At 53.0% G+C, this 16,871-nt stretch overlaps 2 protein-coding genes across 3 annotated transcripts; one reads left to right on the top strand and one right to left on the bottom strand.

Annotated features, from left to right (window-relative positions):
• Positions 1-1,094: 1,094 nt before the first annotated feature.
• Positions 1,095-5,390, bottom strand: Ppm1n (protein phosphatase, Mg2+/Mn2+ dependent 1N (putative)). Its single transcript, XM_020172957.2, has 5 exons — positions 4,464-5,390; positions 3,590-3,707; positions 3,409-3,514; positions 3,263-3,323; positions 1,095-1,710 (listed from the first exon to the last, which is right to left on the bottom strand). Exons 1-5 carry the CDS (start codon positions 5,388-5,390, stop codon positions 1,642-1,644), a joined length of 1,281 nt encoding a protein of 426 aa, XP_020028546.2. The 3' UTR covers positions 1,095-1,641.
• Positions 5,391-6,616: 1,226 nt separating this feature from the next.
• Positions 6,617-16,342, top strand: Rtn2 (reticulon 2). Of its 2 annotated transcripts, XM_020172954.2 has the most exons (10): positions 6,617-6,786; positions 8,914-8,958; positions 9,061-9,525; positions 9,623-9,877; positions 12,840-13,047; positions 13,470-13,608; positions 13,726-13,795; positions 13,921-13,967; positions 15,526-15,584; positions 15,834-16,342. In XM_020172954.2, the coding sequence occupies exons 1-10, from the start codon at positions 6,753-6,755 to the stop codon at positions 15,913-15,915; spliced, it is 1,404 nt and encodes a 467-aa protein (XP_020028543.1). In that variant the 5' UTR covers positions 6,617-6,752; the 3' UTR covers positions 15,916-16,342. The 2 variants fall into 2 exon arrangements, with proteins under 2 accessions (XP_020028543.1, XP_020028544.1); XM_020172955.2 differs by lacking the exons at positions 6,617-6,786; positions 8,914-8,958; positions 9,061-9,525; positions 9,623-9,877 and adding an exon at positions 10,536-10,683.
• Positions 16,343-16,871: the final 529 nt, after the last annotated feature.

The following is a 16,871-nucleotide window of genomic DNA, read 5'->3' as shown; positions in this document are numbered from 1 at the left end:
ATTTCTGTTTTCCCATCTGTGGGATGGAAGGGGGGACTTTCTGGTGCCACATGCAGGAGTCCAGGAACTTTTCTATAAAAGTTCAAATAGGAAATACTTTTGTGGAATTTTTTTTTCCAGTACTAGGGTTTGAACTCAGGGCCTTATGCTTGCTAGGCAGGTCATCTACCACTGGAGCCACGCCAACAGACAAAATAGTAGGAATATAGATATAGATCTGTTTTGGGTTTTTTTGGTGGGGGTGGGCTTTGAACTCACGGCTTCATGCCCACACCTCGTCCATTTTGCTCTGCTTATTTTGGAGACAGGGTCTCATGAAATATTTGCCTGGGTGGGCCTCCAGCCAAGATCCTCCTGATCTCAGCCTCCCAAATAGCTAGGCTTGCAGCATCTGCCTTTTTTTTCTTTCATGATGCTTGGGTTCAAACTCAGGCCCCCTGCAAGTAGGCAAGCATTCTACCACTGAGCTACACACCCAGCCCATAACAACCCTTTAAATGTGTAAGCAGCATCCCAGGCTGTAGAAAATAGGTATCAAACTCATGCATGTGTACCCAGGAGCTTGATCAAGGATCTTTATGGCAGCAGTGATGTCAGAAATTGGAGCTTAAATGTCCATTGAGAAAACAGAGGAATACGCAAGGCCACCACTGAAAAAAGAAAGAAGATAGTGAAAACTCTGCACATCCCTTGTCTGAAATGTTGAACAGCAGCTAAAAAGAATGTGGTGTGTTGCCCAACGTGATAGCAGATGCCTGTAATCCCAGCCCTCTAGAAGCTGAGGCAGGAGGATTTTAAGTTTGAGGCCAGCCTTGGCTACATAGTGGAGACCCTGTCTCTAAAATAATTAAATACCTTTTTTAAGATACACAACATGGCTCCCTTAGTCATTTCCTTATCATGTCCTCCTGTTTAATTGACTTCCTGATAACTTGTCACTGCCTTGTTTGCTATTTCAAACAAGAGGTTTGACTCTGGGTGGATTGGCCCAAGTTCACAGCTGTGAGTGGGGCCTGGTACCCTGCAGGTACACTCTACATATTTGTTAAGTAAGCAAATAACTTTTTTATTTAAGAAAATGTATCTGGAATTACTTATGTAATTAAAATTTAATAATCGGAACTCTCCTGTATGCCCCCTCAAAAACCAATGAAACCAGGCCTGGTAGGGCAGTATTGGGGTTTGAACTCAGGACCTCACCCTTGCCAAGCAGGCACTCTTACCAGTTGAGCCATTCCTCCCAACACTCAGGAGGCAGAGACAGGAGGATCCTGAGTTGAGGCCAGCCTGGGCTAGATAGGGAGACATTGTCTCAAATAAACAAAAACATGAAAAATTAAAAGTAGGAAGGAAAAGTCTGCCGAACTGGGTGATCTGTCAAGATCTGTTCAGCTCCAAATATTTTGAGAACATTTGGTTTTTCATTGTTTTTTTCTGGTCTGAAATAGTGGTGGAATTTCCCCTACTCTCTCATAAGACTTTTCTGTTAGGGGAAGTAGGAGAGGGGAAATATGAATTGTGGGGTTCCTCTATCCCCTTGACTTCCGTCTGTTCGTCCACATAGCTAGGGAAGGGATACTTTTCTTCCTCAGTTCTCCTGGGGTCCCAGTTGAACAAATGGTCCCCAAAGGAAGACAGCTGTCAGATCTCCAAGTTCAAGGCAGAGTTTGAATGGGTGCTGATGGGCTTCCCAGCCCCATCCTGCCTTTTCTGTAAGATAAAATGTGGGAGAGCGTGAATAGCAATCCCTTCCTGTGCCTACTCCTTATCTTCTAGAAATACCACTCTCTTTCTCTCTGAGCCACACCCACAGCACTTTTTTTTTTGTTTGTTTTTCATTTGGCAGCACTGGGGCTTGAACTCAGGGCTTCACCCATGCCAAGCAGGCACTCTACCAGCTGAGCCACTCCACCAGTCCTTTTTGTGTTGGGTATTTCAAGAGAACTATTTGCCTGGGGCTGGCTTCGAACTAAGATCTTCTTGATCTCAGCCTCCCAAATAGCTAGGATTACGGGTGTTTTTGTTTTTGAGATAGCGTCTCACTACCTTTGCCTGAGCTGGCCTCAAGTTCACGATCCTGCCTCAGCCTCCTGAGTTGCTGAGATTGTAGTCATGTACCACCTGGCTAGCCCTGTTGTCTTCCTCCCTCCCTCCCTCCCTCCCTCTTTTCTTTCTCTCTGTTTTCTTTCCTTCCTTCCTTCCTTCCTTTCAACTTGGAGTATGAACTCGGGGCTCTGGGCTTGCAAAGTAGGCTCTCTACTGCTTGAGCCACACCTCCAGTCCACTTTGTTCTGGTTATTTTAGAGATGAGGTCTCTCAAACTGTTTGCCCAGGCTGGCCTCCAACTGAGACCCTCTCTATCTCAGCCTCCCAAGTAGCTAGGGTTATAGGCATAAGCCATCAATGCCTAACTTAGTTCTTTTTTCTTTTCTTTCTTTTTTTTTTTTCTTATTATTATTGTACTGGGGTACATTGTGACATTTACAAAAGTTCTTACAATCTATCATAGTTGAATTAACCTCCTCCATCATTCTCCTTATTCCCATTCCCCTCTATCTCTTATTTCTTTTTCTGTTTTTGGGGGTGGGTGTTCTTTTTTCTTTTGGGAGCCCACCACACCCCATGTCTCAGTCCATCAGATTTGGGTGGAGTGGACTCCATACTCAAAAGACTAAGGTGGAGCACGTGACCCCTACTGGGCCAATCAGCATGTGGCTGGTTAAGCAAGTGACCCAGTGTGGCCAATGAGGACCAACCCTGCGACCAGCTGCAACTTAGTGGGAAATTTGGCGAGCTCCCTCCACTGGGGACGGCAGGGAGACCTGATCTTGAACTTTCTGCAGTTCTCCTGAGGAGATTCCACACGGAATGAAGCCAGTTCCGAGAAAATAAAATGAAGATCGTTCCTAATGACATCTGTGTGACAACTGGATGTCACCCTGAACTCAATTCCATGGCTCAGGAAACTCCCTGCTCTCAGAATTTTGTCAGAATTGAGTTTCTGACACTGACCTCTGAGTCCTAGCAGATACCTCCTTCAGCTGCCGTGCAAAGGCACTGGAATCTGACCCCAACTTAGTCCACCCCCAGCCCCAACCCCCGCCTAGCACAGTGCTTCAGAGCCGGGAGTATTCATAGTATTCATAGATCTGGAAGTTCCCTGTCCTCATCAGCTTCAAATTCCCCATCCAGGCGTGGGGATGTGGCTCAAGTGGTAGAGCTCTTGGGGAAAAAAAAAAGAGAGAGAAAAAGAGGTTCTTACCTCCTGGCGCTCTTCTGAGGCCTGGCAAAGCTGGAAATAAGCTTCAGCAATGACTGCGGCCCTGGAGAGCAGAATTAAGCCCCCACGATGAGACCCTCTTCCTACCATCCTCCTTCAGTCCCTCAGCCCACTCCACCCGAGCTCACTTGCAGTACAGCCCTCCTCCAGGAGGTAAATCCGGGATGTCCTCGGAGACCAGAGTCCTGAAAACGGTGTTTAGGCTGGGGGGCTCCTGAGCAGAGACATACAGCTCTGAAAAGGAGGTCAGCGGTATGGGAGAACCCCTGCTTCATTGCCCCTCCCGCTGGGTGTTGGGTGCGTGCTCACCAGCGACTTTGTGGCTGAGGACTGCATCTAGTGCTATCTCCCTCCTGATCGCCTCCTCACAAGCTCTGGGAGCCCCTGGGAAGCAGACCACGATACAGGTCATGTTGTCCAGGCTGCCCTAGAGTGGAAAAGAGGGAGCCTGGTGGGACAGAGTTGAAAGCGCCAGCACGGGGCTCCATGCCTTTAAAAGCACGGCGTCCCAACAATCTCGGTGTTCTAGTTCTCTCACCAGTCTGGTTATGCTCATTTCTCCCACTTGTCACCCATACGGCAGTCTAAACCAAGCCTTCTCCCGCTTGGACCCATTTCCAGGCCACGCCCTTTAAAAGAGGGTCATTTCCTTTACCTGAAGTACCGTCTACTCTGATGTCTAGCTATTCTTAGATAACTGAGGCCTGCCCTCTGTCCTAGCCCCGCCCTATTCCTAAAGGTCACGCCCCTAAGCCCCTCACACTACTACTTAAACCCTCTTTTGTTTTTTTTCGGTGGGGCTGGTGTTTGAACTCAAGAGATTCGCAGGCGTTCTATCCCTTGAGCCACACCTCCAGTCCATTCTGCTGTGCTTATTTTTGGAGATGGGGGGGCTCTCAGAACTATTTGCCTGGGCGGGCCTCGAATTGCTATGCTCCCGACCTCAGCCATCCAAGTAGCTAGGATTACAGGAGAGAGTCACAGGAGCCCAGCCTCAGTGGGCCTTAAAGCATGTCTCCTGTTCAGCGCGCTCCAAGTTTTGGCCACGCCCATGTCAGCACACCACGCCCCCTAGTGCATCCACCCCCCTTGCCTCTCCATCAAAGCCCCTCCTCCCCCAAACGCTGAGGTGCTTCCCCTCTGATGCTCCAGTCTCAACAATCCCATGTGCCGCCTCCAGGACCTTGCACAGACACGTGTCCAATAGCTGTGCGCAGAGAAGCTCAGGGGTCATGCCCAAGCGAAGGCGCGAAGCCACCAGCCCCGCCAGGGCAGCACCAGACATCGTGTCCCACACGCCATCAGAGGCCAAGAGCATGAACTCGTCCTCAGCCTGGCGTGCCAGTGCAGCCACCTCAGGTTCCGCAGAAACGAGCTGCAGCTCGGGGGGCCTCCCCCGAGCCTCCTTGAAGGCAAAGTCGCCCAGTGCTCGCGACACCGCCAGAGAGCCTTCGACGCGCCGGCGGCGGATGGTTCCGCCCGCGTCATAGATGCGCTCACGTTCCCGGGGCCGGAGGGGCCGGTGGTCCTCTGTGCTGAAGGCCACGGCGCCGGCGCGTCTCAGCACCGCGCGGGAATCCCCGCAGTGCGCCAGGTACAGAAAGCTCGGGGAGACGAGCAAGGTCAAGGCGGTGGAACCGCCAGGTTCGCCGCGGGGCCAGAGCGCGCGCAGGCGCTCATCGGCGTTCAGGAAGGCTCGGCGCAGCGCCTCGCGCACCCCCTCGGGCTCCAGGGGCGCAGAGCCCAGCTCCTCGAACACGTGGCCTGGCAGGTAGCGCGCGCCGAAGCGGGCAGCTCGCGCCCCGCCGTGGCCGTCGAGGACCGCGAAGAAAGCCCAGCCGGGAGGGAGTCCAGGTAACGACAGCCAAGCGCAGTGTGCATCCTCCATGCGCGTACGCCAGCCCTGCGCTGCGCTCGCTCCGAAGCGCAGGCCCCACGACGCTGCCGCACCCCCGTGTGGCTGCTGAGAGCATCGCGGCGCAGCTAGTAGAGACTGAGGCCCCTCGGGGACCCTGCGCCCCTCCTCCTCCTCCTTCTCTTCCTTCTTCGCCTCTTCTTCCTTACGAGCGGGCCGAAGGAGACACTCCAGCAGGCGGACAAGGGCCGCCATCCTTCCGGCCTGGGATCAAGAAGGCCGCACCCTTTGCGTCTACCTCTCCCCCTTTCCGTTAATCTCTCCGCTGTGAGGTTTTAAACCAAGTAAATCTCTTTCCTGTCCCTTGACCTGCTCTCAAGCAGGGTAACCAGCAGGAATTGCATTCTTGGATCTTCTTTTTCCTGCACTTTCAAAAAGGGTTTTAGGATCTGGGTCCAACAAAAAAAATTATAGCAGTAAACTGTTACCAGGCACTTCCCATGTGAACCTTACTATTATGCATTACCATTACCTATTTACAGAACAGGAAACTGAGTCATCGAAAAAGTAAGTACAGAGGTATTAGCTCTAGAATCCGTTCCCAACCTACCCCTTAGGCTTCGAGTCCTAGCCCTGCTTAACCCAAGCTCCGCACACCTTAAGTGATCAGCTGTCAGCCTCAAAACCTTTGAATACAGCACTTTAGCGACTGGGCCCTGCCCAGTTGCTTTCTCTTGTTGGTCCCGCCCATCCATTAAAGCCCACAATCTAAGATCCTTGCAGTGTTCACAGTCCTGACGTCTCTCGCTCACTTCAGTTCCCCAAATCTTAACTAGTCCAAGCTGTCCTCTCCCCAGGTTATGACCACCTTCTGGACCTCGCCCCCTCCCTGTCTGGTTCTTTACTATTCCTAGGCCACGCCTCTGCTCCGACCCCGCCCATTATTTGAATAATTCTACTTTGGCCCTAAGTCCCACCCATACCTGAGCTCCCTCTCATCAAAAGTTTCTGAGCGCTTTCTTTCCGCCCCCTTTCCCATTCATTCTACGAATCTAGGCTTGGACCCTATCACAGAGCACCAGATTCGACCCCCTCCTCAGTGTCACCCCTAGATCTGCCCCGACCCACTCTGAGATCCACGTCCCCATCCTCTCTGCCCAGCCTTCATTTTCTCTCCAGCCCCTCACCCTATCCTAGGCTCTACCCCACTTGCTCCTTAGGCTGCGCCCCCATTCGTTCAAACCCCGCCCTTTACTTTAAGCCCAGTCCTCTATCCTGGCTCCGCCCCTCTAGTAAAAGGCCACGCCCTCCCGCGCTCCTAGGTGCTTTCCCGCCCCCTCTCACATCCCCGGGTTCCGCCCCGCGGCTCCCCTGGCCCCGCCCCAGCCCGTGCTGCAGTGCCTTCCCCACCGAGCCCCGCCCGCCCGCGCCGAGCCGAGCAGAGGGCGGCGGCGGCGGCGGCGGCGGCGGTGGTGGCTGCTGGAGCAGCCGGGGAGGAGGAGGCGACGAGGATGGCGGCGGCGTCGTGGGTGCGGCGGAGATGAGCACCCGCGGCCCCGGGCCCAGGGCGGCGCGGCCGGAGTGGGCGGGGGTCCTGATGCAGGCCCGAGGGGGGCCATGGGGCAGGTCCTGCCGGTCTTCGCCCACTGCAGTGAGTAAAGGGAGATCGGGCCTGCTGTGGGGCCCAGTGGCCCGAGTGGGGTCCTCCCTGGCATCCCCTCGGAGCCGGGCCGCAGGAGAGCGGCGATGCGGGGAGGAGGCGAAGGAGACAAAGGAAGCTCTCCCCTCCCCCCGCGCTGTGGCGGCAACAGGGGCAGCTTGACCCGGAGGACCCGAGTGAGGCCCGACGGAGTGCGGGGCCTGAGGTCGCTGGCGAGGGGGTGCACGGGGCGCTGCGATGTGTCGCCCCGCCCAGCCTGGGAATGAGGAGGTGTAGGTGTACCGGGAGCTGTCCCCGGCCTTGGTGCTGGCCGCAGCTGGCGGGGAGAGGGTTGAATGGAAGGTTAGAGCCAAGATGGAGAAGAGGGGTCCCACTCCCCATCACCCGTCTTCGCACCCCATCCTTGTCTTCTGCAGTTCTCCAACCCTCTGTCCCCGGAAAACAGCCATCCCTGGGTTGGTGCCAGGACTTCTGGGTCTTTAACGGGCTCTTCCACTCAGTAGCGGTAACCCTGGGGAAGACACACTTCAGGCCTCTGGTTCCTCAGCTGAGGAAACGCGGTGGGGTCTCCGGTGTCCGGTTTCAATTTGCGGACAGTATGAAGGACCTCTGGGTGCAGAGCCCCAAGCTACCTCTGAGGGGCTGGATTCCATTTAAGGATGTCTCACCCCAGGGTTCAGCAGTCCGTGTTTACCATCCTCTGTCCCACAGAGTGGTTCCCACACCTGGGCATGGCACCACAGCAGATCCAGCCACTTGATGTCTTTTTTTGGCGGTACTGGGTTTTGAACTCAGGGCTTTTCACTTGCTAGGCAGGAACTATACCATATAAGCCATGCCTCCAGTCCCTACCCACCCCCCCACACACACTTGCTTGTCTTGAGTGTAGATGTCCATATTCTAAACATTTTCGATTTCAACATTTTAGAGTCTCACCCAGCATTCTAAGATTAGGCTTGTCCTTCCTTTATTTGCATTTTCCTTTTTTGTTATTTTTTTTGTTGTTGTTTTCTGTCGGTACTGGGGTTTGAACTTAGGGCCTCATGCTTGTTAGTGGCTCGACCACTTGAGCCAGTCCATCAGCCCTTGTCCTTACTTTAGATTACAAAGGGAGCCCCTGCAGGTCTGTTGCCCAACTCCCAACTCTCTTATCCTAATTTTTCACCCTTCTCCCCCCACCATCCCTCCACTCCAGTCATCCTTCATACCTCTCTGTTTCTCAGGTGTGCTAAACCTAGCGCCTGCCCCAGGGACTTTGCACTAGCTTTGCCCTCTGCCTGGAAGACTCTTTCCCAGATATCTGCACTTCATTCAAATCTTTACTCAACTATTACCTTTATCAGACACGTCTGCTTCACCCCCCTCTGTCAAAGAGGGTCTGGTCAGACCTTCCAGATCTCTGAGCCCAGGGTTCCGGCATTCTGTGTTTACCACGTCCCCTCTCTTGCCTTACCCTGTTTCATTATTCTCACATTATCAGCACCCAATGTCATAAATTAACTTGTTTATTCTGTCTCTTCCATAGGGTATGAACTCTATAAGGGTGGGGATTTTCGTCCATTTTGTTCATAGATGTATACCTGAGGGCTAAAACAGTACCTGGCGCATAGTAGGTGCTTAGTAAATGATTGTTGAATGAATGAATGAATTGAAGCCACCCAGGACCCCTACAGACTCTTAAGATTAAGATTCCTGGAGCTAGCCAGGCACTGGTGGCTCACACCTGTCATCCTAGCTACTTAGAAGGCTGAGATCAAGAGCATGGTGGTTGGAAGCCAGCCTGGGGGGAAATTGTTCCTGAGACCCCTTCTCCCAAATAACCAGAGGAAAATGGACTGGAGATGTTTATCTACTCAAGCAGTAGAGTGCCTGCTCTGCAAAGTAGAAAGCCCTGAGTTCAAGCCTTGAGTTCAAATCCCAGTCCCACACAGACAAAAAAACTATTTCTGGGTATAACTTCTAAGACTCTAAGCTAATGTCAGAGTATGCAGAATATCCTGAAGGTCCTGTGATTCAAATATTCTAACATTCCTAATTCGGACCATCCAAGATTCCAGAACTGGCAGACTTCTATGATTTGTAAGCTTCTAAAAGTCTTTGATTCTTTCCCGCTCACAGAAGAAGCCCCATCTACAGCCTCTTCTACCCCTGATTCCACAGAAGGTAAGTCGAGGATTGGGGAGAGGGTGGGATTTGAGGGGGTCCACCACCGAGCAATTGAGGTTCTGCTCAGAGAAGCCCACCACCCTCCTTGGTCCGCTGCAGGAGGGAACGACGACTCGGATTTTCGGGAGCTGCACACAGCCCGGGAATTCTCGGAGGACGAGGAGGACGAGGAGGAGACCACGTCCCAGGACTGGGGCACCCCTCGAGAGCTGACTTTCTCCTACATCGCCTTCGACGGCGTTGTGGGCTCCGGGGGACGCAGGGACTCAGCTGCCCGTCGCCCTCGGCCCCAAGGCCGCTCCGTCTCAGAACCGCGAGACCTGCCCCCACAGCCCGGCCTGGGCGACAGCTTGGAAAGCATCCCCAGCCTAAGCCAGTCCCCAGAGCCAGGACGTCATGGTGACCCCGACACCGCCCCCCAGGCTGAGCGCTCCCTGGAGGACCTGAGGCTCCGGCTGGACCAGCTGGGCTGGGCGGGATCCGGAGAGGACTCAGCCACTAGTAGTTCCACCCCCCTGGAAGACGAAGAACCTGAAGGATTGGAGGTTGGAGAGGCTGGGGAAGGTGAGCCAGTGCTGGCATGTAAGCCACAGGAGTGGGTGGTCTTCCCTTGGGCACCTCCCGGGAGAAAGCTCATGGCCTTCTGTCTCTACTATTTCAGAACCAGACTTACAACTACGACTTGCTCAGTTGTCACCGCCCCAGGTCTTGACTCCTCAGCCCAGCCCCGGCTCTGGGACCCCCCAGTCCCATACCCCGTCCCCACCTGCATCCCGAGATTCGAACTCTGCGCCTGATGAGCCCTCACTGGCCAGGGAGGGAGAGCAGTGGGGGCCCGTGGAGTGCGAGCCAATCACAGGACAGTGCCTCAATTACACAGACCAATCAGAGTTCACACTGGAGCCACACCTTCTAGGTAAGCAGCACAGATGTGCGCAGGTGCTTGCTGGCAAAGGGGGGGGGGCAGTTGAAATTTAAAAGGCAAAGGAAAAGTGGAAAATGAAGGGAGGAACTGTTATTGGCTATACATTATAAGCCCCGCCCATCAAAAAAGTAACTGAAATTACCATTGGCTCTTTCTATATAATTCTCCGCCCACCGGGAGAAGTTAGCCCTCCCTCAGGTATTAGGATTGGCTGATTGATGAAAAATAGTCCTCCCTCTTGTGAAGTGCTCTCTCCTGCAAGTTGACTGTGGACAGGGCAAATCTGAAAAAAAAAATAAGGCTCTCTCCTGAATGTGGCCATGGGACTTTTACAAGTCTATGCCTTTTAAGAACTATACACAAGCCGGGCATCGTGGTTCATTTCCGTAGTCCCAGCACTATGGAGGCTGAGTCAGGAGGATAGAGAGTTCCAAGCCAGCCCTGGCTACACAGTGAGATCCTGTCTCGAAACAAAACAAAACCCGCAAAAAGAACAAAAAAAATTCTATACTCTTCCCTGGCCACATCTATTAAGCAGTTATAAATAGGCCCAGCCTTACTTTAAGATATGGTCTGCCTCCAGGAACCACCATGATTGGTTATAGACATCACTGGTATTGGTTGTTTACAAAGAGTTCCAATTTTGGAATTGTCCCCACCTCTATGGACAGCCATTGGTTGGGTACAAAGGGGCCCCGCCCCTCTACTCCCTCTCTCCGGGTGCCACTGAACTGGGCAAAATCCCTCCGAAGCAACGTTGTCTGCAGCCTCTCACTTAGCCAAGATGGGGAGTAAAGGTAGGCATGCCGGGCGTCCTGGGTGGGGGATGGGGACAGTGGAAAGGGGTCCAGGGTCTCCCTATCTCCCTCCAATCTGGGGCATGATTTCTATTGGTTAGGGATTCCCCAGAGCTGCAGCCTAGGCTTGGGGGTTTGGGGGTTATCTAGGGAGGTCGTGGAGGGAATATGGGGTCCCTTCTCCTCCATGCCAAGGATTTGGGACCCAGGAGCAAGGAGCCCCCCTCCCCCAGTCTCAGGCCCAGGCGGTGCTGTCACTCAGGGGCTGGACAAGCCAGCACAGCTGCAGGGAGGCCCCCTCCCCCCCAGCGTTCCTAAACTTAGCCCCGCCTCAGCGACCCAGCCCCTCCCCCACCCGCTGGCTTGGCTTGGGGAGCCGGCCCTGGAGGGCTCTGTGTTGGAGAGGGAGGAGGGACATAAGTGGGACATGTGAATAGGGAAGATGTAGAAGTGAGGCGGACAGACTCTGAAGGGGGCCAGCCGGTGGCTTGGGTTAGATTGTAGTAAGAGTGGGAGGATTGATGGAGGGTCTGAAAGGAGATAGAAGGCTACTGAGCTCACTGTTGGGGCTCAAATGGGAGTGGGTTCTTGGGGGGAAGGCAGTGGCTGTCGAAGTTTGGATGGATAGATGAAACAGAAACTGGCAGTCACTGACTGGCCAAGCATTGGGTTTGGCTTGGAAGGTCATTTTGGGTTTTAAATTTTTTTGTTGTTTTTGGTGGTACTGGGTTTTGAACTCAGGGCCTCCTGCTTACTAAGCAGGTGCTCTACCACCTGAGCCACTCCTGCAGCACAAATGAGATTTCTTTCTTTCTTTTTTTTTTTTCTGTAGCACTGGGGTTTGAACTTGGCCTCATTTACTAGGCAAGCACTCTTCCTGCTTGAGCCACTCCACCGGCCCTTGGGAGTCATTTTGGGTACTTTAATGCTTTAAAAGGAGCATAGTGTTATTAACTTGTCTAGAAATTTTTTTTAAATGCATTGGTAAAAACATCTATCTACTTGGGAGGCTGAAATCAGGAGGATCGTGGTTCAAGGCCACCCCTGTAAAATGATTCATAAGACCCCATCTCCAAAATAACCAGAGCACAATGGACTGGAGAGGTGGCTCAAGAGGTAGAGCACCTGCTTTGCAAATGTGAAGTCCTGAGTTCAAACCCCAGTCCCACCAAAAAACAACATTAAAAGACAACAAGGAATTATCACTCTGTACTGTCAGCTTGGAAAAAAAATTTAAAAAGAACAGCAACACTACTGGGCATGGTATTGGGGAAAGATAACTATTGGCTTTGTGCTTGCTAGTAAGCAATCTGACAAAATTTATGGCATTAAAAAAAATACACTACTACTCCAGCCAGTGATTCCACCCCTGGGATTTTATCTCAGAAATAGAAGCTACAGGAGGTAAGAATATCTGTTGCTTGTCACAATATTTTTTTGTGGGGTGGGGGGGGGAGTTAGGAAACAAAGTGAATGATTCAGCAGTAAGGATGGGGTTGAATAAAATGAACTATGTCACAGCCACAGTGGGGGATAGCATGTAGCACTTAAGAAGAGTGAATTAAGGCCAACTGAAGTAGAGCACACCTTTAATCCCAACATCAGGAGGTGGAGGTAGGAGAATCCTGGCTGAGGTCAGCCAGGCAAAGAAACTCTATCTGAGAAACAAACTAAAAGCAAAAGGACTGGGGGAGTGGCTCAAGTGGCAGAGTGCTTGTTTATAAATGCCTAGCAAGCTGGAGTCCCTGAGTTTAATCCCCAGTACTCCAGTGGGGAGGAGGAGAAAGAGAGAGAAAGAGAAATGAATGAAGAACTATTCCAGTTCACTAGGAGAAAAGTAGAGCAAGATATGCATGTATATAAACCGAGCACTAGTGGCTCACGCCTGTAATCTTAGCTACTTGGGAGTCTGAGAACGGGAGGATCGCGGTTAGAGGCCAGGCAAGAGTCTATCTCTAACCACAGCAAAATGAACTGGAGATGTGACACGTGGTAGGGTGCCTGCTTTGCAAGCTGGAAGCCCTGAGTTCTAATGCTGGGGGTTGGGGAGAAGGGAAGGTAAACATGGGGGAGAAAAGAGGACATGAAAAAGATAGGAATGAGGTGAGGGCTCGGGCTGTCAAGAGGTCAGTCTGATGCTCCCCCCCCACACACAGTGGCGGACCTGCTGTACTGGAAGGACACAAGGACGTCCGGAGTGGTCTTCACTGGCCTCATGGCCTCCCTCCTCTGCCTCCTGCACTTCAGCATCGTGTCCGTGGCCGCACACGTGGCTCTCTCGCTGCTCTGCGGCACCATCGCACTCAGGGTTTACCGCAAAGTGTTGCAGGCAGTGCACCGGGGCGATGGAGCCAACCCCTTCCAGTGAGACCCCTGGTCCCACCCCTAACTCCTGTCACTCCCCAGCCCTGCCCCTCGATCATGACCCCTGACCTCATGAGGGACTGTGTCCCAACCCTGTACCTGAATGTCCTCATCCTTTTTTGCTTTTTTTTTGGCAGTATTGAGGGCTGAACTTGGCCTCCCTTAAGCCCCACCCCTACTCCTCATCCTTCCTAAAATGAACCTTGACTTAAGCCAGGTTCTGACCCCAACTCTAATCTCTAATTCTAACTTCCATCCCTTAATCCCTGATCCCTTTTCCTGACCCTGACCTTGAACCCAGCCTTCCACAGGTGGTTCCTCTGACTTGTCCTCAACACCCATTTCTTGCCCTTGTGTTAGCTACCTCCCCAAGCTAAGCTCCATCCACCCACTGAATCGTCCACACCCCTTTGTCCCATCAGGGCCTACCTGGATGTGGACCTGACCCTGACCCGGGAGCAGACAGAACGTTTATCCCAGCAGATCGCCTCCCATGTGGCCTCTACGGCCACACAGCTGCGACATTTCTTCCTGGTAGAAGACCTCGTGGATTCCCTCAAGGTGCCCTGAAGCCCCCACCCCCTTCTGGGTTCCCAATTTTCACCTCTGTGCTCCTCGAAGTGTGGGGGGGAGGTCCAGAACCTGGAGTCCCCCACTGACCCTGACCTTCACCCCCAGCTGGCCCTCCTCTTCTACATCCTGACCTTTGTGGGTGCCGTCTTCAATGGCTTGACTCTTCTCATTCTGGGTGAGCTGGGAAGGTTGTGGCAGGCGAAGTGGGGAGGTGGGTTTTGGGGCTTGGTGCAGACAGGACCACTCCATATGGAGCTCTTGGTTTCCTGGGAGATCCTGACCCCATCTCTGTTCCCACAGGAGTGATTGCTTTGTTCACTGTCCCTCTTCTGTACCGGCAGCACCAGGTAGGTGTGGCAAGCCCTCCTTGGCCAGTACCCAGTCCAACATGGGTGGTCTCACTACCCCTCCTCTGAAACCAGGGTCCCTTCTACAGATGTCGAAGGTAGACCCCAGGTGTTCTGGCTTATGCCTCTCCTCAGAAGTCAAGTGGAACTAATTTGTGTCAATAGCCAGAGGTGTATTTGGATTGGTGTTCCCTGGTAGAGCCACGATTGGAGGGATGGATCCCAACCCATGCCAGGCGGACTGAGACTCATCCTGATTCTTATTTATTTGTGGTACTGGGAATTGAAGCCAGGGCCTCGTGCATGCTAGGCAAACATCAAACCACTGAGCTACACCCCCTGCTCCATCCTGATTCTGGATCAGAGAGAGACAGCCTGACTGATGTCTTCTGACAGAGCCTCAGGCTCAACACCCACTCATCACAGTCAGAAACAGACAGACAGACTAATGGAGGTCTTCACTCCCTCAAAACAGCCAGGGACTGACTCTCATGTCTGTCAAAACTGGGGGTGACTGTTGCCCAGAACACTGACCTGCTGACATCTCCAGGACCAATGGATATCCGTTGTGCAGAGATAGGAAGAGGGATTACCACTCCCTTCTCTGCCCAGAAATGTCCTGCCAGAAAGATGGACCTAACTAACACCCTTGCAGGCCTAAATCATGAAGATTCACAAAGCCAACGAACACTGTTAATTAAACTAGTTTTTTGTTTCGTTTTGTTTGGTACTGGGAATTGAACTGAGGGCCTGGAGATTACTAGGGAAGAACTTGAACCCCCCCCCACACACACACACCTTTTCTTGTATGTTGCCAACTTTCAAGGCTGGCCTTGAATTTGAGATTCTCCTGCCTCAGTTTGCCAAGTAGCTGGCACTACAGGTATGTACCACCATGCCCAACTTATGAATTGAGATGGGGGGGCAGGTCTCACTAATGTTTTTGCCTTGACCCACCATCCTTCAGATCTCTGCATACTGTAGCTGAGATTGTGACCATGAGACACTGTGCCTGGCTTCAACTAATATTTTAATCAAACCACTGAGGGACTTGCTACCTTCTGTTCTCACCCACGCTCCCCCCAATCACCCCACGCCACACACACACAAGTTCACTCAAAGACAAGCCATGAGCTGGAGAGGCAGGAGAAGGCAGGTTCAAAGCCAGCCTGGCAAATTGTTCGAGAGACCCTATCTTGAAAAAACCCAACACAAAAAAAGGACTGGTGGAGTGGCGCAAGTGGTAGAGTGCCTGCCAAGCATGAGGCCTTGAGTTCAAACCCAGGTACCACCCCCTAAAAAAAGATAACTCATGATGCCCAGGACGCAGTGGATGCCAGGTTATTTGTGGTCTAGCTGACATTGCTCCCATCACAGAGCATGGCCCAGCCAGTGGCCCTCTGACTTAATTAAACTCTAACTTTCAAGGGATGTTATTAGATTAGAATTGAAGGTGGGCTGGAGTGCTGGGATACACCCCAAGCTTCCGATTTGGAGGTTCAGGCTGGGGAGGGCAGCAGCCGCCTTCCAATTTCTTCTTTCCCTCCTCTGTCCCCAGGCCCAGATCGACCAGTATGTGGGATTGGTTACCAACCAGTTGAGCCACATCAAAGCTAAGTAAGGACTCGAGGTGGAAGTGGATGGGACCGGGAGGGGGAACTCGGGAACTGTTCTCTCCTATACTCTCTGTCCCAAATCTCCCAGGCTGAATGTCCCCCTCCCAGAGCATGGTGAGCAGGCCATTAGGTGGAGGACAGGGGCTGGCCTTGGGCACTCAGCTAGTTCCCCTATCCATCTTGCCACTAAGTCTCCCAAACCTCTTCCATGTCTTGCTACACCTCGTGACCCCAAGCGTTTCTCCCTCAGAATCCGAGCTAAGATCCCAGGGACCGGAGCCCTTGCCTCAACAGCAGCTGCAGTCTCCGGATGCAAAGCCAAAGCCGAATGAGAGGGGTGTCTCTGCCTGTGGGACGCCTACCGCCCACCCCCTGCAGCCCTCTTCCGCCCTCCATCTCCGGTCCATCCCCTCCATCTGCACCCTCTCCCCTAGCCCCGAGCCTATTCCTGGTGGGAGTCGGGATCACTCCCACCAGGGAACCTGCGCAAAGTGTCTAAGCGGCCAGGACTACATTTCCCAAGAGGCTCTGCTCTAGGAGTCCAGGAAAAGCGAGGCACCTTGGCCGCGGGGCCTACTGGGACTTGTAGTTGGCTAGACGGGGCGCCACCCTGCACTTCCGAGACCGGCCGCTGGAGGCACCATAAGGGGCTGGTGTCTCCCGGACGCCACCAGCCCTAACGCCGGGGCTTTGCATGGGGCCCAGGCGAGGCCTGAGCTTGGATTTACACTGTAATAAAGACTCTTGTGGAAAACCCAAGGCTTCCTGTGCTTCCACCTTCCTGTACTGAAAAGCATTTAAGTGGCACTCCGGAAGAACCTTCCCCATGTCTGCGGAAGAAGCCCCCATGCCTGTGCTCACAGGCTAAGAGGATCCCACCCTGCCATCAGCACATCATCGCAGACCCACGCCCACGGGTCCAGTGAGCTGGGAGATTCCCTCACCCTCAAATAGATCCAAACCTGTTCCTCATCCTACCTGATTTCCAACTAAGGGATATCCCCACTGCCCATGTTGTCACTAGGCCAGGCACCCAGGTATGACCTCACCTAATCAGGAAGCTCCATCTGTGCTACTCCCCAACGGTCTCATTACTCACTTCTCCAGGTCCCAATTGCCTAGGGACGACCGAGGACGGTGCCTCATGGCTTCTCTGGACCTCAGATGTCAGATTTGAACCCGGAGTTACACACAGGAGACTGAATTCCAAGGCTCCAGGATCCTGGGTTTGAATCCCAGCTCTGTTACCTATTGGTTTTGTCACCTTAAGCAGGTGACTTCACGTCTT

The sequence above is a fragment of the Castor canadensis genome, chromosome 16 (assembly GCF_047511655.1).
Source record: "Castor canadensis chromosome 16, mCasCan1.hap1v2, whole genome shotgun sequence".
Classification (NCBI taxonomy): domain Eukaryota; kingdom Metazoa; phylum Chordata; class Mammalia; order Rodentia; family Castoridae; genus Castor; species Castor canadensis.
Note: the sequence above shows the minus strand (reverse complement) of the source record. Positions and strands in the feature narration are given on the sequence as shown.